The following is a 21,585-nucleotide window of genomic DNA, read 5'->3' as shown; positions in this document are numbered from 1 at the left end:
ACCCAACTTAAGGCAGCGTCTAGATAATCGCTATTGTTGATGACAAGCGTTCATTGGTTATGAAGCTCCTGCTGTAATACCAACGTCCATTAGGAAAACAGTATGCCACTCACTCCAAAAAGGCCCAAGAAGTTTTGGAAAACCAAAACAATAAATACTTGCTGATAGGTTTCCAGTTTGTACATTTGGTCATCTTGATCCCAGTAACCCTAGAAGCAGCAGAAATGAGAGACAAGTCTGTACCAAGATGGGATGGGATGGGAGGTTTCAGGCTCTTCCCCATGGAGGTGATTTAAAACTATCTCAAGCTACTCATTCACATATTGCACGATTTCTTCAGGACGTTTTCTATGCATTCCAAGAGCCATTCTTTCTGGCTTCTTCCGGGGATTCTCGTCTGAGGTTTTTCAGAGATGGTTGTAGCCATGCTTGCATATCTGTTTTGGATGCACTAGGACCATTCTTTCTGAACTTGCTAAAGATGCTTGAAGCCATCCATCCACCCATAAGTTTCTTTCAGAGCAAGCAGGTTCTACCCAAATCACCCTCTCCTTCCTCTTTACCATGCTTGTTTTTGATTCCTTAGAGTATTTGAGATCCTGGATGCCCTTAATAGATGCTTCAGGACATTCCCGAGTACCTAGATGGGGTGCTTCAGGTCCTTCCCCTTTGAAGCTATTTACAGATATTTCAAGCCATTTTTGGCATCTTGCTTGTATGTTTCAGGACCTTTTCCAAGTTTTTCAGGGATCGTTGAAGCCATTTTTCCAGTTGCGGTATGGGTTCTTCAGAAAATAAAAAGCTTTCTAAGGATCCTTGAAGCCATTGTAAACTATTTTCCACGGGTCCTTCGGAACATTGCTTCTTGAGGTTTGCTATTGATTTTTCAAACCATCTCTTCCTCAGAGTTCTTTTAATCTCTACCGTGGACTTCTGTAGATCCTGAACGCCTTTAATAGAGGCTTCAAGCCATTCCCGAGTACCTAGGCGTCCTTCCTCCTCAAGATTCTTTATAGATATTTCAAGTCATTTTTTGGCATCTTGTTTAGATACTTTAGGACCTTCGTCTTGCAGGTTTTTTAAGGATTGTCGAAGCCATTTTTCAAGAACTGGTCTAGGTTCTCCAGAAAGTGACAGGCTTTCTAAGGATCCTTGAAGCCATTCTAATCTATTCACCAGAGATCCTTCAGGACATTGCTTCTTGAGGTTCTCTATTGATTTTTCCAGCCATCCCTTTTTTCTGGCTCGACTTGGATTTTTGTAGATGTTGAATGCCTATAATAGATGCTTCAAGCCATCCCTGCACATCTAAATCGCAGGTTTCTGGCCCTTCTTCTTGGAGATGATTTATCGATGTTTCTAGCCAACCATTCACATCCCCCCTGGATGCCTCAGCACATTCCTTCGGGAGGTTGGTGGTGGATGCTTTAAGCCATTCGGGCAGGGTGTACAGTTCAGAGGAATCCTCTTTCAGGATTTTCAGCGATTGCTGAAGCCACCTCAGTATATTTTGCCCAGGTTCCTTAGATGTTCTGATTTTAAGGCTGTCTACTGAAGCCTTAAGCCATTTCTTATTTAATTGATATCTCAAATTGATTTGAGGCTTCGTTTTGTCTTGAGCTTCTGTCTTGTTTTCGGTAATGTCTGCCCTTGTTTGGCAGAGACTCACAGAGCCTCCTTTGCTCTCTCTGCTGCTGGGTCTCTGCTCCATCTGGTCTCGGTCCATCATTAAGGGGCAGCGGCCCTTCCTCAGTTGTGTCTCTCTAGAAAAAGCCAGAAGGTTAGATGTGAATCTGGACCAACAACAAAGCATTCTTAATTAAAAAAGGATGGGAACTGCTTTGATGTCAGGAAACTCTCACTCTTGTGTCTAAAGTGTGTAGAAGTGTATGAATATTGTTGGGCAGCGGGGGTTGGAGGTTAAAAGATCTCTCCTATACATATCTTCCCATTCACTTCCATGAGATTAACTCCTAGATTTGTATATGTAAAAGTATAATGAGCCATAATTCATTAATTTCTTTCTGAAGTAAGGAGATGTTCAGGTTTTCCCAAGCTTTCTAAGATAAGGGGAACCTAATGTGAAATTCTGGAACAGGAAATTCATGGTGGCTATCTAAAAATTTCTCACCTCCACAGTCTTATTTCGTACTCTCGGCAGAGCTCCTCTTTCTCGTCGGTCAACTCAATATTTTTGAAGGTCAGGACCTCTGTTTTCATTTCGAGCTCTTTGTTTTCTATCGCTAGCTTTGCTATTACTGCTCTTTTTCTGTAAATTATGAGGACAAGAGATATTAGCCCTCTTCATTTTTTACTTGAATTACTAAGCATACCTACATTCTTAATTATTTTTGCATTCCATTATACCTATTGCTCTTCTCTTATTCAGTTATACATACATATAAAAGAATGGAACATTTCTTTCATCCGGTATATCTGGCTTAAGGGCTCTAATAAATAAATTTGAATTGGAAAGAAAAAATCAAGTTCGATCTAAACATTTCTCACCTATAAAATTCTTCTTTAAGGTCATTATTTTCCCGTAGGAGCTCTGCATTTTCTCCAGCATATTTTTTAAGCTTGCAGCTGAGACTCTCATTTTCTCGTCTGAGTTTGTCCAGCTGCCCAGGCTCATCTGAACTCTTTTCCCTGTAAAATATCACGAGCAGAGTGAAATTAGCCCCCTTAGGTTTTTTTTATTTGAATCATAATACTCGTTTAACATTAAAACTAACTGAAATAGCTGAGAAAGGAAGAGGAAGTCAGGGTTACTAGCTCACCTGCTCAGCTTTTCTTCATACTCTTTGCAGAGTATGAAGAGTTCCTCTTTTTCTTTGGCCAGTTGCAGATTTTTATTCGTAAGCTCCTGAATTTTTAATTCCAGCTCCTCTTTCTCTGTCAGGAGTTTTGACATTTCCATTGTCTTTCTGCAAATTATGAAGATCGGAGAGAAATTAGCTCCCTTTGTAAAAGAATGAGCTTTTTTACTTGAATGATCACTCCTTTTCTTCAATTAAAACACATTAAAAATACCTTCATGGGTGGGTGCGTGCGTGCGTGCGCTTTCGTGCGCCACGTTTGTGTGTGTACGTCAATGCACAGGAAATAATGCTTTGACCATTTATTTTTCTTTTTTTCTAAATATGTTCCATGAAAGGCACAAACAAATTCAAAATGATTTTCAGAAGCAAAGTAAAGTTATGGATGTAGGATATGGGGAAAGTTCTCACTGCTCACAAATGCCTAACTGTCGACATATTTCAACAAGTTGGTCTCTCAGAGATAGTAGTACCTTGTTTATGAGGGAGCGTATATTAATTGTATCAATACCCTTGTTATCTCGTGCTCCGCCGGACCTTGTTTATGAGGGAGCGTAACAAGGGTATTAATAAACCCTCAAGATAATAAACAGCAAAGTGTTACTAAACTCTTTTCAGAAGTCATTCTGTAGTGTAGAGGATACCTAAAATGTTTGTGCACCACATAAAGGTATGGCGTATGCCATGACTTACGCATAACTCTGGTTCCTCGCTCTCTTCAGATCTACTTCCAGTCTTTCGGTTTTGGTGTGAACAATCTAGAGAAACAAAAGTACATCACAAGTCAGGAATATATTTCCATATCAGCCCACTCCCTACCCCCACCCCCACTACCCCATCACTCACACTGGGCTTCTTCCCCTCTTATTACGACGTGAATTATTTAATCCACGCTCAAAAGATTCCTCACATGCTAGATGGCTTACCTGATGGGAACGCATCCTTAAATTTAAATCCTGGTCCAGCTGCATCCTAATATTTTCTGGACGCCTGGAAACCTAGCAATTCCGTGAAGAATGAAAAACATAAAATGAATTGTAGATGTTTGCTTGATAATTTTCTTCCTTACGAAAATTTCTTCAAGGAGATACATTTCATGATCATGAGAAGAATTACATGAATTTGTTTTCCATTAATTCTCTGTGATGTCAGTGTAAAGAGGATATTACTTTAAAGTTCCTCTTTAGGAAAAGAGTCAGGGGTGTAGACAAGCATATTTGTGCATATTAAAATCATGCATTCCAAGATGAGCACACACATGTGCAACTCCCAATTTATTGCTGTAGATGTTCAATACAGGCAATAAAGAGTATTCCGGCTGGGATAAAAAAAGAAAGACCTAGTTTTAGTTAATTTGTTTAGGAAACGTAAAAGACAGTGGTTCAAACCAAATATGAATCATCTAAATTTTATGTTACTATTGTATAGGGCCAAAGAAAGTAGCTAATGTGGCAAGGAAGGAACGAACCAAGAATTAGCACAAACTCTGATAATTGCCATTCTTTATTAGAAATTACAAATAAACTAGTTTGTATTGAATAGGGGTGTGTGTGTGTGGATCTCATATATGTAATGGAAATAGAAAGCGAACATGTACACTATCTAAAATATGTTGCACATGCATTATTAACAATTACCTCAGCACGTCTCCGTTCTTCTGTGGTAGATGACAGAAGAGGAAGTCTGGATGTTTCTTCCTGCCATGACAAAATACCCCATTTACAAAAACAAACAAATTGACAGCCACTATTTTTTCTAACAACAGCTCTATGTGACTTGGGTTGTTGTTAAAGATAGTTTCAGCTTCAAATCTGCGGTGCCAACTGTATTTCTGTCATCTAAAGTTTGCACCCCGGCCTGGAAGATTTTGATGTTTGTCCACAACTGGAGCAGCTTCTTGGATGAGAATCTAAACATCTTCAAGGAAAACAAAAAAGAAAGTCCTGCTTCCTCTTGAAAAATTCCCATTCCTATTCTTGGGAATAGGAATGGGACAGATAGGGAGTCCTTCTACTATATCCCCAAACAGCCCTTTCATTTTAAGTGCAGAGAAAACGAAAAGTACTCCTGCTAAAAGTCATGTAAAACCTCCATTAGCAACTTGGCCTATTAAATATGTTAAATCAATACTTACAATGACCTAAGATAGCTCTGCAAGTTCATTGATTCATTCATCCAACTTATTTGGCTGCCCAAGTTGCAATAGAGACTCTGGGTCTCTCTCTTTGCTTTCCTTCCACTTGTTTGTGTTTGATTCTCAGGGACTGACCGACCGACCTATTTACCTACCCACCTACTACCCACCTACCGACCGACCGACCGACCGACCGACCTAACTATTCAAATTTCTATACGTTTTATCACACTTGAGAATAGCATTTACTGCGACAGCCTATGAACAAATGTTTTTTCTTACCTCTTTTTGGAGACGTTTCATGGTTTCTCTTAATCTTCTCAACAAATGGTTTTCCATCGCAAAATCAGTGATGGAAACTAGAAGGTAAGGTAATAGGTGAGAATGCAGAATAGCTTTAACATTTTTATTTCAAAAATTGGAATGTAGATCTTGAGACACAATGTCTACAATAGCACATCATTTTTAAATTATATTTGCCCTCCAGGTCCTCTAATCTGATCCTTTAGGACAGGGCTGTGTCAAGCTCCCAGCCCGTGGGCTGGATGGGTCACATCCTGGCCACAGCCACACCCGGTTTAGTGAAGGAGAAAAAAAGTCCAGATATGTCACGTGATGCCGCCGTGACGACGTGACTTAAAGACAGAGCTGTAGCCAAATGCAGCTTCCTCAAGAGTGCCTTTTAAACTCTGGGAATGATGCAGGAAAAGGCCATCTCCCATCTGCCTAATAGTTTAGTCTCCAAAGAGCAGTGGAGCTTCTTGTTTTCTCCCGCAGACTTCAACGTCTGCTGAAACGCATTCTCTTCACATTCTCTTCGGTAGTCAGGCTCTAAGTGCTTGAAAAGGCAACTCCCTTTGCCTCCCCTAATAACTGAGGGAAACACAGTCCAATCTTCCTGGATAGCACCTGGTCGCCCATCCCTCTCCAGGACTTTTCACTTTCCATATTATAACAAGAAACATCAACACTAACTTTGTTTTCAAAATGTAAATCCTACTATGTAGGAGATACAACCATGGACCTGCTAAACTACTGTATCTAGAATGATCTATATAACTGGCCGTGTTATAATATTCCCCATGAAAAGTCTTTTAATTTAAGGAACTTTTTTCCTTTCAAACCACAACAGACGCTAACAATTTCTAGAGGTAAAATTTTTGATTTAGCGCGTGAGAAAAGTGTTCACTTTTTCCCCAAATGCCAATCTGCAAAGGTAGCCCAACAAGTTGCTTTCTCACAGTTTAGGCGGTACTACTTTTTGTGAGATTGATTGCGATCACAACTGCATCAATAAAATTTGCAATAGTGATGAGAGCTTCATATGAAAAACAAGCTCATTGTTTTGCGGCCACCAACAAATAGCAGAGGTCTTCTTGGTATTCTATTTAAAATGGGGATTAGCAACAAAATTTTACAAGGTGCCAAGCAAACAAGTCATCAAGGCTTGGTGCTATGGGGTGATGACATCTCAGTGGTTTCTCTCGAAGTGTGAACTGTGACACGCTGGGTCCTCCTTCCGGAGGTGTGTCCTTACCAGGATCCTCAGCTCCTCGACGCTTCAGCACCTCAGCACTTCAGCACCTCCGCACTTCAGCTCCTCGACGCTTCAGCACCTCAGCACTTCAGCACTTCCGCACCTCAGCTCCTCAGAACCTCAGCACTTCAGCACCTCCGCACTTCAGCACTTCAGCACCTCAGAACGTCCGCACTTCAGCACCTCAGCACTTAGCTCCTCAACACCTCCGCACTTCAGCACCTCCGCACTTCAGCTCCTCGACGCTTCAGCACCTCAGCGCTTCAGCACTTCCGCACCTCAGCTCCTCAGAACCTCAGCACTTCAGCACCTCCGCACTTCAGCACTTCAGCACCTCAGAACGTCCGCACTTCAGCACCTCAGCACTTAGCTCCTCAACACCTCCGCACTTCAGCACCTCCGCACTTCAGCTCCTCGACGCTTCAGCACCTCAGCGCTTCAGCACTTCCGCACCTCAGCTCCTCAGAACCTCAGCACTTCAGCACCTCCGCACTTCAGCACTTCAGCACCTCAGAACCTCAGCACTTCAGCACCTCAGCACTTAGCTCCTCAACTCCTCCGCACTTCAGCACCTCAGCACTTCAGCACCTCCGCACTTCAGCTCCTCAGCACTTCAGCACCTCCGCACGTCAGCACCTCCGCACCTCAGCTCCTCAGCGCTTCAGCGCCTCAGCGCTTCAGCACCTCAGAACCTCAGCACTTCAGCACCTCCGCACTTCAGCACTTCAGCACCTCAGAACCTCAGCACTTCAGCACCTCAGCACTTAGCTCCTCAACACCTCCGCACTTCAGCACCTCAGCACTTCAGCACCTCCGCACTTCAGCTCCTCAGCACTTCAGCACCTCCGCACGTCAGCACCTCCGCACCTCAGCTCCTCAGCGCTTCAGCGCCTCAGCGCTTCAGCACCTCAGAACCTCAGCACTTCAGCACCTCTGCACTTCAGCACTTCAGCACCTCAGAACGTCCGCACTTCAGCACCTCCGCACTTCAGCACCTTAGCTCCTCAACACCTCCGCAATTCAGCACCTCAGCTCCTCCGCAACTCAGCACCTCAACTCCTCAACACCTCAGCACAAGGATTGGGATCCTGGATATATATATATGTAGCAGTCAAAGTCATCACAATCAGTGTTTCATGACACGGTCTACTATGTCTTAATCTTTTATTTAGCTGTGGATAGATGCTAGAGGTGCAACTTGTATGCCCCACAGTGTCATGGCAGATAGCGGATACCCCCTCCTATGCCCCCTCGTGCTCAAATCAATCAATGGCTGTCCACTATCGTGTGGTATTGGAGCTTGGGCTACAACCCCATTGAAACATTCTTTCGCTTTTTACTAATTTCAGAACAACCCCAAAAATGCTTGGCTTGAGTTTAGGGGTGCTTCTACTATGTCCATTATACCAAATGCCCTTTGCTTCTGGAGTGCGATGGAGTGGAACCATTACAGGGCACGAAACCATCTCAGTGGGTGGGGTCCTTTCTGCAACAATGACTATCTTGAGGTCGCACCATTTCAACAAGTGTCCATCTACTAAATGACCACTCACAAATGATTCCAAAAACTCTAATCATTTCTCAATTTCTAGCATGTGTCTGCTTTGTTTCATCCCTCTGGTGAATTACCATCCAACTTTACCATCCTATTTTGCCTGTGGAGAAATCCTTGGGACACATCTGTGCCAGGAACACAACACTGGTTAATTTTCTCAAGTGGCAGATTGCCCATGTCAAGGGTGGAACAGATTTATGTGACTCTCTTGATTCTTGGAACAGTTCAGCTGTGGGCAAGGTGGCTGAGGGAGGGTCGTCCTGTCTCCTCTCTTGTCTGTGGGGAGGCCTTTTAACTCTAACACGACGACATGTCGAGAGAGTTACTGATTAGTCTCGTAAAGAGAATTTTAAAGGGAAAGGAAATTACTGTCTCCAGAAGAACCTGAGAGAGAGTCCATCTTGCCTCTGGTGCTTCAGAAGACAGAATCAAAAGATGGAAGGGTTTCAGCTGGACATTAGGAGAACATTCTAAAGCGAAGGGAGAGAAGATTAGAGAATTGACAGCCATCAATTTTTCCTCCCAACTGTGGACATCAAAGCCCCCACTTTATCGACCCCATTGGGTCTGAAAAAGACAGTTAAGCTCTAGGCAGCTTCAGAAGAACATTGGCTCTCCTTGGAGATCTTAAGCTAAGTCTAAGAAATTTTAGAATGGTTCCACAAGGACAAATGTAAGTAAACCACCAAAGTTGAGAGTTCAGATCAATTGTGATGCAGCAGTCAAGGTATTAGATGAGGAACAAGGAGCCTCTCGGTTCAAGTCCAACCATAGACGTTCCTGGGTGACTTCCTCACACTTTCTCATCCCTTTATCTCACACGGTTAATGGATGGAGGGAAAGAGGAACAAAAACTCTCCGGTACCATGAGCTCCTGAACATGAAGCAATACAGGCTGACACAAACACCTCCCAAATTCCAACTGTGGGTTGTGCAGAGGTGCGCTCCTGCATGCGCACTATGGGTTCAGGCTTCCTAATGGGAAATGGGGGAAGGCAAGGCACATACAAGCAGGGAATGTTAAAATTTGCTGATGTATAAAAGGAACACGTATGCAACTGTCCCTGAATAACAGACACATACGTTCACTCTTATGCAGTGCCAGAGTAGTCTGCTCAAGCTGTAAGTCCAACCCTGAATTCTGTTGTGCTAATTGTTAGTTGAGAAGATTCTGTGCATAGTTTCAGCGTTCCGACGGGACCTTTGCGAGTTGACACATAGACTGTTTAGCATTAAATCAGTTTAATTGGACCTTCGTGTGTGGACCTGGTCTTTCCATCAGACACCTTGTTGTCAAATTTTTGCCATTTCATCCCTGGTCATAAATTAATTATTCATGTCATCATGTGACAGCTTTTACATCGTCACTTTTACTGCATAATCTTTTTTTCATTGAATGACCTCTCATTTTCTTGATGCTTATAAAGTGGCCTTGTTGCAGTCTCCAAATGCTTTGGTTTTTCTTAAGGGAGTAGATTATTTTATGCAACAGATAGTAATGTACTCAGCCCCTAGATCCTATTGCAACTTCCCCAGGATCAAAACCAGATTTACTTTGCGATTGCTCGTACGTAGTGGGCTCTCAGCTCCTTGTAACTGATTCATGGTGGATATGAATTTCTGACTGACTGAAAAGTTGTCTGACTTTTAAAACGCATCCGTGCGGTGTGTGCCTCCCTTTACACTGCATGCGGAGGGATTGTAGATGAGAATAACCACGATTTGAGTGAAAGTTCCCCTTTTAGAGATTGGGCCCTATGCAAGGCCAGACCCATATTGGTGGTCTCCCCCAGATACCTTATGGATACAGTTGATTTCTGGTGGGAGCCTAATTTGCAAGGGATCTTGGCCTCTTGGCACAATTGCATCTGAATAGGAAATTTGTTTAGGTGGCTCCTTTGTTTGATTGTTAATTTACATGTTATTCAAAGTAAATAAATCTGATATGATAAATCAGATATGTTTACGTGTCTGTGTGTGTTTTTCGCAAAGTATCAGGCAATGGCCCAGGGGCCAGATAAATGGCTCTTTGAGAATCCAAACACAACGAACAAACCAGTTAACGAGGAGATTTCAGGCTTTATTAAGTACCTGTAGAACAGGGATGTCAAACTGGCGGCCTTCAGGCCGTATGCCCCATGCACAGGCCATGCCCACACCAGCTCCCCAAAGGTAAAAAATGTCACGGAACGTCACGTGATAGCAACGTGCTGTAGAAGGCAAATTAAATAGACGAAAGCATCAAGTCTTAGAAGTCATTTCGCTTCTCAACCAAGAAGGTTCTTCAGGTCTGATTGGATGGTGGGAATGGAAGGATTGATATTCCTTGCAGACAGCTGGGCATTTGTATTCTTTTAGAGAGTTGTTGAGGCCACTTGAAGGTTTGCTTGGTCCTCAGGGTCACCTGAGTAGTGCAAATGGGTGGGGAGCCTTTTTCGACCTGCTGAAAGGGTTCCTGCAGTCTGCACTTTTTCTGGAACTCCCTTCATACTCCTGCACCATCAAGTCCAATGATGGCTCTTTTGCTGCTGGGAACCCCATTTCAAGCAATGGTGATGCTCTGAGGCCCTGGGCGTACAGCCCCACACAACAGACAAGACCGTGGTCCATAACTGTCGGACGGGCATGGAAGTCTGACACGTTTCCTGATAAGGCATCCCCTTCCTTCCACATAGGCTGCATTGTTATGCTAGCAATGCTGCACTCAGGGGAGCACTTCTGATTTTGGTTGATTCCTTTTCACCTTCAAAGCTTCCAGCTTTCACATCTGGCTTTTCGATGAGAGCGGCATGTGGTTTCCTATATGATTTTATACACGTAGGTCAGTTGACTCCAAACAAACAAAATGATCAACGGTGAAGACCCATTTGAAATGGTCCAAAAGAGTAGCGCACATGCCGAAACTTCTCCTGTAAGAATCAGGTGAAAACACGGCATTTCTCTCAAAAGGAGGGCTGCAGATGTTCCCGGATTCCAGCCTCGGAGAGAAGGCCCATGAGCTGGGAATTTCTACCCCCAAAATACTGGAGGCCCACAGATTCTCCACCAGAGATGATACAGTATTCACAGTGCTTCTCATCAAGATGCTTCAGAAATCCTTACCACAGCCATGACGAGTAAATCTGTCTTGTTCTTTTCCTAAATGTGCTGACCTAGGCTATCATGGCTTGTTTAAGATATCTGTTGAGTTCATGGGGAAGCTATTTCCAGACCTTCTGATCCGTGAACTAACCTCTTAGTTACAGAATGATATCTCATTTTGTTTATGTCTAGGTAGGGCAAATTCACATGGGCTGTGGACCAGTAATATGTATTTTTAGGAAAAATGCTTCCTCTTCATACATCGCACATAGAAACAGAGGCGTGCATCTAAAATTGTTGTCATTGCTGACTGATCTAATTTCTAAACTAATGCTTAAATGCATTTCTTCAGCTAGCTCCTTGGTGACAGCTTTTCTGATATCTCACTTGGCTTGAGATTTCTTGATAGGCTATCAGGGAAGACTATTTAACTTTGATGGTTATCTTCCTGAATCATCCAGCTCTCACTGGCATAATTCCTAGTTCACAAGGATCTCTTTGTTTTAGTGAGTTGTTGGTACAGGTGACACAGCCTGTATGGCATATGCAATCTTGGTCTATCCTTTCTTTGTCCGTGCTCTACGGTTGTCTATCCATTCTTGGCATTTTGGCATAAATCATGCTTGTCGTTTGGCCCTTCTTTCCTTTTCTTCCTCCATATCAATCGCTTCTTCTTTCCTTTTTCCTTCCACTCTCTTTCTTTTCTCCTCCCACCCAACTTAAGGCAGCGTCTAGATAATCGCTATTGTTGATGACAAGCGTTCATTGGTTATGAAGCTCCTGCTGTAATACCAACGTCCATTAGGAAAACAGTATGCCACTCACTCCAAAAAGGCCCAAGAAGTTTTGGAAAACCAAAACAATAAATACTTGCTGATAGGTTTCCAGTTTGTACATTTGGTCATCTTGATCCCAGTAACCCTAGAAGCAGCAGAAATGAGAGACAAGTCTGTACCAAGATGGGATGGGATGGGAGGTTTCAGGCTCTTCCCCATGGAGGTGATTTAAAACTATCTCAAGCTACTCATTCACATATTGCACGATTTCTTCAGGACGTTTTCTATGCATTCCAAGAGCCATTCTTTCTGGCTTCTTCCGGGGATTCTCGTCTGAGGTTTTTCAGAGATGGTTGTAGCCATGCTTGCATATCTGTTTTGGATGCACTAGGACCATTCTTTCTGAACTTGCTAAAGATGCTTGAAGCCATCCATCCACCCATAAGTTTCTTTCAGAGCAAGCAGGTTCTACCCAAATCACCCTCTCCTTCCTCTTTACCATGCTTGTTTTTGATTCCTTAGAGTATTTGAGATCCTGGATGCCCTTAATAGATGCTTCAGGACATTCCCGAGTACCTAGATGGGGTGCTTCAGGTCCTTCCCCTTTGAAGCTATTTACAGATATTTCAAGCCATTTTTGGCATCTTGCTTGTATGTTTCAGGACCTTTTCCAAGTTTTTCAGGGATCGTTGAAGCCATTTTTCCAGTTGCGGTATGGGTTCTTCAGAAAATAAAAAGCTTTCTAAGGATCCTTGAAGCCATTGTAAACTATTTTCCACGGGTCCTTCGGAACATTGCTTCTTGAGGTTTGCTATTGATTTTTCAAACCATCTCTTCCTCAGAGTTCTTTTAATCTCTACCGTGGACTTCTGTAGATCCTGAACGCCTTTAATAGAGGCTTCAAGCCATTCCCGAGTACCTAGGCGTCCTTCCTCCTCAAGATTCTTTATAGATATTTCAAGTCATTTTTTGGCATCTTGTTTAGATACTTTAGGACCTTCGTCTTGCAGGTTTTTTAAGGATTGTCGAAGCCATTTTTCAAGAACTGGTCTAGGTTCTCCAGAAAGTGACAGGCTTTCTAAGGATCCTTGAAGCCATTCTAATCTATTCACCAGAGATCCTTCAGGACATTGCTTCTTGAGGTTCTCTATTGATTTTTCCAGCCATCCCTTTTTTCTGGCTCGACTTGGATTTTTGTAGATGTTGAATGCCTATAATAGATGCTTCAAGCCATCCCTGCACATCTAAATCGCAGGTTTCTGGCCCTTCTTCTTGGAGATGATTTATCGATGTTTCTAGCCAACCATTCACATCCCCCCTGGATGCCTCAGCACATTCCTTCGGGAGGTTGGTGGTGGATGCTTTAAGCCATTCGGGCAGGGTGTACAGTTCAGAGGAATCCTCTTTCAGGATTTTCAGCGATTGCTGAAGCCACCTCAGTATATTTTGCCCGGGTTCCTTAGATGTTCTGATTTTAAGGCTGTCTACTGAAGCCTTAAGCCATTTCTTATTTAATTGATATCTCAAATTGATTTGAGGCTTCGTTTTGTCTTGAGCTTCTGTCTTGTTTTCGGTAATGTCTGCCCTTGTTTGGCAGAGACTCACAGAGCCTCCTTTGCTCTCTCTGCTGCTGGGTCTCTGCTCCATCTGGTCTCGGTCCATCATTAAGGGGCAGCGGCCCTTCCTCAGTTGTGTCTCTCTAGAAAAAGCCAGAAGGTTAGATGTGAATCTGGACCAACAACAAAGCATTCTTAATTAAAAAAGGATGGGAACTGCTTTGATGTCAGGAAACTCTCACTCTTGTGTCTAAAGTGTGTAGAAGTGTATGAATATTGTTGGGCAGCGGGGGTTGGAGGTTAAAAGATCTCTCCTATACATATCTTCCCATTCACTTCCATGAGATTAACTCCTAGATTTGTATATGTAAAAGTATAATGAGCCATAATTCATTAATTTCTTTCTGAAGTAAGGAGATGTTCAGGTTTTCCCAAGCTTTCTAAGATAAGGGGAACCTAATGTGAAATTCTGGAACAGGAAATTCATGGTGGCTATCTAAAAATTTCTCACCTCCACAGTCTTATTTCGTACTCTCGGCAGAGCTCCTCTTTCTCGTCGGTCAACTCAATATTTTTGAAGGTCAGGACCTCTGTTTTCATTTCGAGCTCTTTGTTTTCTATCGCTAGCTTTGCTATTACTGCTCTTTTTCTGTAAATTATGAGGACAAGAGATATTAGCCCTCTTCATTTTTTACTTGAATTACTAAGCATACCTACATTCTTAATTATTTTTGCATTCCATTATACCTATTGCTCTTCTCTTATTCAGTTATACATACATATAAAAGAATGGAACATTTCTTTCATCCGGTATATCTGGCTTAAGGGCTCTAATAAATAAATTTGAATTGGAAAGAAAAAATCAAGTTCGATCTAAACATTTCTCACCTATAAAATTCTTCTTTAAGGTCATTATTTTCCCGTAGGAGCTCTGCATTTTCTCCAGCATATTTTTTAAGCTTGCAGCTGAGACTCTCATTTTCTCGTCTGAGTTTGTCCAGCTGCCCAGGCTCATCTGAACTCTTTTCCCTGTAAAATATCACGAGCAGAGTGAAATTAGCCCCCTTAGGTTTTTTTTATTTGAATCATAATACTCGTTTAACATTAAAACTAACTGAAATAGCTGAGAAAGGAAGAGGAAGTCAGGGTTACTAGCTCACCTGCTCAGCTTTTCTTCATACTCTTTGCAGAGTATGAAGAGTTCCTCTTTTTCTTTGGCCAGTTGCAGATTTTTATTCGTAAGCTCCTGAATTTTTAATTCCAGCTCCTCTTTCTCTGTCAGGAGTTTTGACATTTCCATTGTCTTTCTGCAAATTATGAAGATCGGAGAGAAATTAGCTCCCTTTGTAAAAGAATGAGCTTTTTTACTTGAATGATCACTCCTTTTCTTCAATTAAAACACATTAAAAATACCTTCATGGGTGGGTGCGTGCGTGCGTGTGCTTTCGTGCGCCACGTTTGTGTGTGTACGTCAATGCACAGGAAATAATGCTTTGACCATTTATTTTTCTTTTTTTCTAAATATGTTCCATGAAAGGCACAAACAAATTCAAAATGATTTTCAGAAGCAAAGTAAAGTTATGGATGTAGGATATGGGGAAAGTTCTCACTGCTCACAAATGCCTAACTGTCGACATATTTCAACAAGTTGGTCTCTCAGAGATAGTAGTACCTTGTTTATGAGGGAGCGTATATTAATTGTATCAATACCCTTGTTATCTCGTGCTCCGCCGGACCTTGTTTATGAGGGAGCGTAACAAGGGTATTAATAAACCCTCAAGATAATAAACAGCAAAGTGTTACTAAACTCTTTTCAGAAGTCATTCTGTAGTGTAGAGGATACCTAAAATGTTTGTGCACCACATAAAGGTATGGCGTATGCCATGACTTACGCATAACTCTGGTTCCTCGCTCTCTTCAGATCTACTTCCAGTCTTTCGGTTTTGGTGTGAACAATCTAGAGAAACAAAAGTACATCACAAGTCAGGAATATATTTCCATATCAGCCCACTCCCTACCCCCACCCCCACTACCCCATCACTCACACTGGGCTTCTTCCCCTCTTATTACGACGTGAATTATTTAATCCACGCTCAAAAGATTCCTCACATGCTAGATGGCTTACCTGATGGGAACGCATCCTTAAATTTAAATCCTGGTCCAGCTGCATCCTAATATTTTCTGGACGCCTGGAAACCTAGCAATTCCGTGAAGAATGAAAAACATAAAATGAATTGTAGATGTTTGCTTGATAATTTTCTTCCTTACGAAAATTTCTTCAAGGAGATACATTTCATGATCATGAGAAGAATTACATGAATTTGTTTTCCATTAATTCTCTGTGATGTCAGTGTAAAGAGGATATTACTTTAAAGTTCCTCTTTAGGAAAAGAGTCAGGGGTGTAGACAAGCATATTTGTGCATATTAAAATCATGCATTCCAAGATGAGCACACACATGTGCAACTCCCAATTTATTGCTGTAGATGTTCAATACAGGCAATAAAGAGTATTCCGGCTGGGATAAAAAAAGAAAGACCTAGTTTTAGTTAATTTGTTTAGGAAACGTAAAAGACAGTGGTTCAAACCAAATATGAATCATCTAAATTTTATGTTACTATTGTATAGGGCCAAAGAAAGTAGCTAATGTGGCAAGGAAGGAACGAACCAAGAATTAGCACAAACTCTGATAATTGCCATTCTTTATTAGAAATTACAAATAAACTAGTTTGTATTGAATAGGGGTGTGTGTGTGTGGATCTCATATATGTAATGGAAATAGAAAGCGAACATGTACACTATCTAAAATATGTTGCACATGCATTATTAACAATTACCTCAGCACGTCTCCGTTCTTCTGTGGTAGATGACAGAAGAGGAAGTCTGGATGTTTCTTCCTGCCATGACAAAATACCCCATTTACAAAAACAAACAAATTGACAGCCACTATTTTTTCTAACAACAGCTCTATGTGACTTGGGTTGTTGTTAAAGATAGTTTCAGCTTCAAATCTGCGGTGCCAACTGTATTTCTGTCATCTAAAGTTTGCACCCCGGCCTGGAAGATTTTGATGTTTGTCCACAACTGGAGCAGCTTCTTGGATGAGAATCTAAACATCTTCAAGGAAAACAAAAAAGAAAGTCCTGCTTCCTCTTGAAAAATTCCCATTCCTATTCTTGGGAATAGGAATGGGACAGATAGGGAGTCCTTCTACTATATCCCCAAACAGCCCTTTCATTTTAAGTGCAGAGAAAACGAAAAGTACTCCTGCTAAAAGTCATGTAAAACCTCCATTAGCAACTTGGCCTATTAAATATGTTAAATCAATACTTACAATGACCTAAGATAGCTCTGCAAGTTCATTGATTCATTCATCCAACTTATTTGGCTGCCCAAGTTGCAATAGAGACTCTGGGTCTCTCTCTTTGCTTTCCTTCCACTTGTTTGTGTTTGATTCTCAGGGACTGACCGACCGACCTATTTACCTACCCACCTACTACCCACCTACCGACCGACCGACCGACCGACCGACCTAACTATTCAAATTTCTATACGTTTTATCACACTTGAGAATAGCATTTACTGCGACAGCCTATGAACAAATGTTTTTTCTTACCTCTTTTTGGAGACGTTTCATGGTTTCTCTTAATCTTCTCAACAAATGGTTTTCCATCGCAAAATCAGTGATGGAAACTAGAAGGTAAGGTAATAGGTGAGAATGCAGAATAGCTTTAACATTTTTATTTCAAAAATTGGAATGTAGATCTTGAGACACAATGTCTACAATAGCACATCATTTTTAAATTATATTTGCCCTCCAGGTCCTCTAATCTGATCCTTTAGGACAGGGCTGTGTCAAGCTCCCAGCCCGTGGGCTGGATGGGTCACATCCTGGCCACAGCCACACCCGGTTTAGTGAAGGAGAAAAAAAGTCCAGATATGTCACGTGATGCCGCCGTGACGACGTGACTTAAAGACAGAGCTGTAGCCAAATGCAGCTTCCTCAAGAGTGCCTTTTAAACTCTGGGAATGATGCAGGAAAAGGCCATCTCCCATCTGCCTAATAGTTTAGTCTCCAAAGAGCAGTGGAGCTTCTTGTTTTCTCCCGCAGACTTCAACGTCTGCTGAAACGCATTCTCTTCACATTCTCTTCGGTAGTCAGGCTCTAAGTGCTTGAAAAGGCAACTCCCTTTGCCTCCCCTAATAACTGAGGGAAACACAGTCCAATCTTCCTGGATAGCACCTGGTCGCCCATCCCTCTCCAGGACTTTTCACTTTCCATATTATAACAAGAAACATCAACACTAACTTTGTTTTCAAAATGTAAATCCTACTATGTAGGAGATACAACCATGGACCTGCTAAACTACTGTATCTAGAATGATCTATATAACTGGCCGTGTTATAATATTCCCCATGAAAAGTCTTTTAATTTAAGGAACTTTTTTCCTTTCAAACCACAACAGACGCTAACAATTTCTAGAGGTAAAATTTTTGATTTAGCGCGTGAGAAAAGTGTTCACTTTTTCCCCAAATGCCAATCTGCAAAGGTAGCCCAACAAGTTGCTTTCTCACAGTTTAGGCGGTACTACTTTTTGTGAGATTGATTGCGATCACAACTGCATCAATAAAATTTGCAATAGTGATGAGAGCTTCATATGAAAAACAAGCTCATTGTTTTGCGGCCACCAACAAATAGCAGAGGTCTTCTTGGTATTCTATTTAAAATGGGGATTAGCAACAAAATTTTACAAGGTGCCAAGCAAACAAGTCATCAAGGCTTGGTGCTATGGGGTGATGACATCTCAGTGGTTTCTCTCGAAGTGTGAACTGTGACACGCTGGGTCCTCCTTCCGGAGGTGTGTCCTTACCAGGATCCTCAGCTCCTCGACGCTTCAGCACCTCAGCACTTCAGCACCTCCGCACTTCAGCTCCTCGACGCTTCAGCACCTCAGCACTTCAGCACTTCCGCACCTCAGCTCCTCAGAACCTCAGCACTTCAGCACCTCCGCACTTCAGCACTTCAGCACCTCAGAACGTCCGCACTTCAGCACCTCAGCACTTAGCTCCTCAACACCTCCGCACTTCAGCACCTCCGCACTTCAGCTCTCGACGCTTCAGCACCTCAGCGCTTCAGCACTTCCGCACCTCAGCTCCTCAGAACCTCAGCACTTCAGCACCTCCGCACTTCAGCACTTCAGCACCTCAGAACGTCCGCACTTCAGCACCTCAGCACTTAGCTCCTCAACACCTCCGCACTTCAGCTCCTCGACGCTTCAGCACCTCAGCGCTTCAGCACTTCCGCACCTCAGCTCCTCAGAACCTCAGCACTTCAGCACCTCCGCACTTCAGCACTTCAGCACCTCAGAACCTCAGCACTTCAGCACCTCAGCACTTAGCTCCTCAACTCCTCCGCACTTCAGCACCTCAGCACTTCAGCACCTCCGCACTTCAGCTCCTCAGCACTTCAGCACCTCCGCACGTCAGCACCTCCGCACCTCAGCTCCTCAGCGCTTCAGCGCCTCAGCGCTTCAGCACCTCAGAACCTCAGCACTTCAGCACCTCCGCACTTCAGCACTTCAGCACCTCAGAACCTCAGCACTTCAGCACCTCAGCACTTAGCTCCTCAACACCTCCGCACTTCAGCACCTCAGCACTTCAGCACCTCCGCACTTCAGCTCCTCAGCACTTCAGCACCTCCGCACGTCAGCACCTCCGCACCTCAGCTCCTCAGCGCTTCAGCGCCTCAGCGCTTCAGCACCTCAGAACCTCAGCACTTCAGCACCTCTGCACTTCAGCACTTCAGCACCTCAGAACGTCCGCACTTCAGCACCTCCGCACTTCAGCACCTTAGCTCCTCAACACCTCCGCAATTCAGCACCTCAGCTCCTCCGCAACTCAGCACCTCAACTCCTCAACACCTCAGCACAAGGATTGGGATCCTGGATATATATATATGTAGCAGTCAAAGTCATCACAATCAGTGTTTCATGACACGGTCTACTATGTCTTAATCTTTTATTTAGCTGTGGATAGATGCTAGAGGTGCAACTTGTATGCCCCACAGTGTCATGGCAGATAGCGGATACCCCCTCCTATGCCCCCTCGTGCTCAAATCAATCAATGGCTGTCCACTATCGTGTGGTATTGGAGCTTGGGCTACAACCCCATTGAAACATTCTTTCGCTTTTTACTAATTTCAGAACAACCCCAAAAATGCTTGGCTGTTTATCAGGCTTGAGTTTAGGGGTGCTTCTACTATGTCCATTATACCAAATGCCCTTTGCTTCTGGAGTGCGATGGAGTGGAACCATTACAGGGCACGAAACCATCTCAGTGGGTGGGGTCCTTTCTGCAACAATGACTATCTTGAGGTCGCACCATTTCAACAAGTGTCCATCTACTAAATGACCACTCACAAATGATTCCAAAAACTCTAATCATTTCTCAATTTCTAGCATGTGTCTGCTTTGTTTCATCCCTCTGGTGAATTACCATCCAACTTTACCATCCTATTTTGCCTGTGGAGAAATCCTTGGGACACATCTGTGCCAGGAACACAACACTGGTTAATTTTCTCAAGTGGCAGATTGCCCATGTCAAGGGTGGAACAGATTTATGTGACTCTCTTGATTCTTGGAACAGTTCAGCTGTGGGCAAGGTGGCTGAGGGAGGGTCGTCCTGTCTCCTCTCTTGTCTGTGGGGAGGCCTTTTAACTCTAACACGACGACATGTCGAGAGAGTTACTGATTAGTCTCGTAAAGAGAATTTTAAAGGGAAAGGAAATTACTGTCTCCAGAAGAACCTGAGAGAGAGTCCATCTTGCCTCTGGTGCTTCAGAAGACAGAATCAAAAGATGGAAGGGTTTCAGCTGGACATTAGGAGAACATTCTAAAGCGAAGGGAGAGAAGATTAGAGAATTGACAGCCATCAATTTTTCCTCCCAACTGTGGACATCAAAGCCCCCACTTTATCGACCCCATTGGGTCTGAAAAAGACAGTTAAGCTCTAGGCAGCTTCAGAAGAACATTGGCTCTCCTTGGAGATCTTAAGCTAAGTCTAAGAAATTTTAGAATGGTTCCACAAGGACAAATGTAAGTAAACCACCAAAGTTGAGAGTTCAGATCAATTGTGATGCAGCAGTCAAGGTATTAGATGAGGAACAAGGAGCCTCTCGGTTCAAGTCCAACCATAGACGTTCCTGGGTGACTTCCTCACACTTTCTCATCCCTTTATCTCACACGGTTAATGGATGGAGGGAAAGAGGAACAAAAACTCTCCGGTACCATGAGCTCCTGAACATGAAGCAATACAGGCTGACACAAACACCTCCCAAATTCCAACTGTGGGTTGTGCAGAGGTGCGCTCCTGCATGCGCACTATGGGTTCAGGCTTCCTAATGGGAAATGGGGGAAGGCAAGGCACATACAAGCAGGGAATGTTAAAATTTGCTGATGTATAAAAGGAACACGTATGCAACTGTCCCTGAATAACAGACACATACGTTCACTCTTATGCAGTGCCAGAGTAGTCTGCTCAAGCTGTAAGTCCAACCCTGAATTCTGTTGTGCTAATTGTTAGTTGAGAAGATTCTGTGCATAGTTTCAGCGTTCCGACGGGACCTTTGCGAGTTGACACATAGACTGTTTAGCATTAAATCAGTTTAATTGGACCTTCGTGTGTGGACCTGGTCTTTCCATCAGACACCTTGTTGTCAAATTTTTGCCATTTCATCCCTGGTCATAAATTAATTATTCATGTCATCATGTGACAGCTTTTACATCGTCACTTTTACTGCATAATCTTTTTTTCATTGAATGACCTCTCATTTTCTTGATGCTTATAAAGTGGCCTTGTTGCAGTCTCCAAATGCTTTGGTTTTTCTTAAGGGAGTAGATTATTTTATGCAACAGATAGTAATGTACTCAGCCCCTAGATCCTATTGCAACTTCCCCAGGATCAAAACCAGATTTACTTTGCGATTGCTCGTACGTAGTGGGCTCTCAGCTCCTTGTAACTGATTCATGGTGGATATGAATTTCTGACTGACTGAAAAGTTGTCTGACTTTTAAAACGCATCCGTGCGGTGTGTGCCTCCCTTTACACTGCATGCGGAGGGATTGTAGAT

General features: G+C 43.0%; 1 protein-coding gene across 1 annotated transcript in view; it reads right to left on the bottom strand.

Moving 5' to 3' along the window:
* Nucleotides 1–1,186: 1,186 nt before the first annotated feature.
* LOC139315026 (golgin subfamily A member 4-like) overlaps nt 1,187–21,585 on the bottom strand; it is a 122,392-nt gene continuing 101,993 nt past the window's right edge. Inside the window, exons 65-77 of the mRNA XM_070941048.1 lie at nt 15,584–15,655; nt 15,351–15,415; nt 14,619–14,765; nt 14,347–14,487; nt 13,970–14,107; nt 13,508–13,601; nt 11,997–12,047; nt 3,746–3,817; nt 3,513–3,577; nt 2,781–2,927; nt 2,509–2,649; nt 2,132–2,269; nt 1,187–1,763 (exon numbers count right to left, since the gene is read on the bottom strand). Coding sequence (XP_070797149.1) covers nt 1,187–1,763; nt 2,132–2,269; nt 2,509–2,649; nt 2,781–2,927; nt 3,513–3,577; nt 3,746–3,817; nt 11,997–12,047; nt 13,508–13,601; nt 13,970–14,107; nt 14,347–14,487; nt 14,619–14,765; nt 15,351–15,415; nt 15,584–15,655 — 1,848 coding nt within the window. The remainder of the gene's footprint in view (nt 1,764–2,131; nt 2,270–2,508; nt 2,650–2,780; nt 2,928–3,512; nt 3,578–3,745; nt 3,818–11,996; nt 12,048–13,507; nt 13,602–13,969; nt 14,108–14,346; nt 14,488–14,618; nt 14,766–15,350; nt 15,416–15,583; nt 15,656–21,585) is intronic.

Source organism: Pituophis catenifer, unplaced genomic scaffold, assembly GCF_029215685.1.
Source record: "Pituophis catenifer annectens isolate HBS135680 unplaced genomic scaffold, rPitCat1.0.hap2 SCAF_3, whole genome shotgun sequence".
Taxonomy (NCBI): domain Eukaryota; kingdom Metazoa; phylum Chordata; class Lepidosauria; order Squamata; family Colubridae; genus Pituophis; species Pituophis catenifer.
Note: the sequence above shows the minus strand (reverse complement) of the source record. Positions and strands in the feature narration are given on the sequence as shown.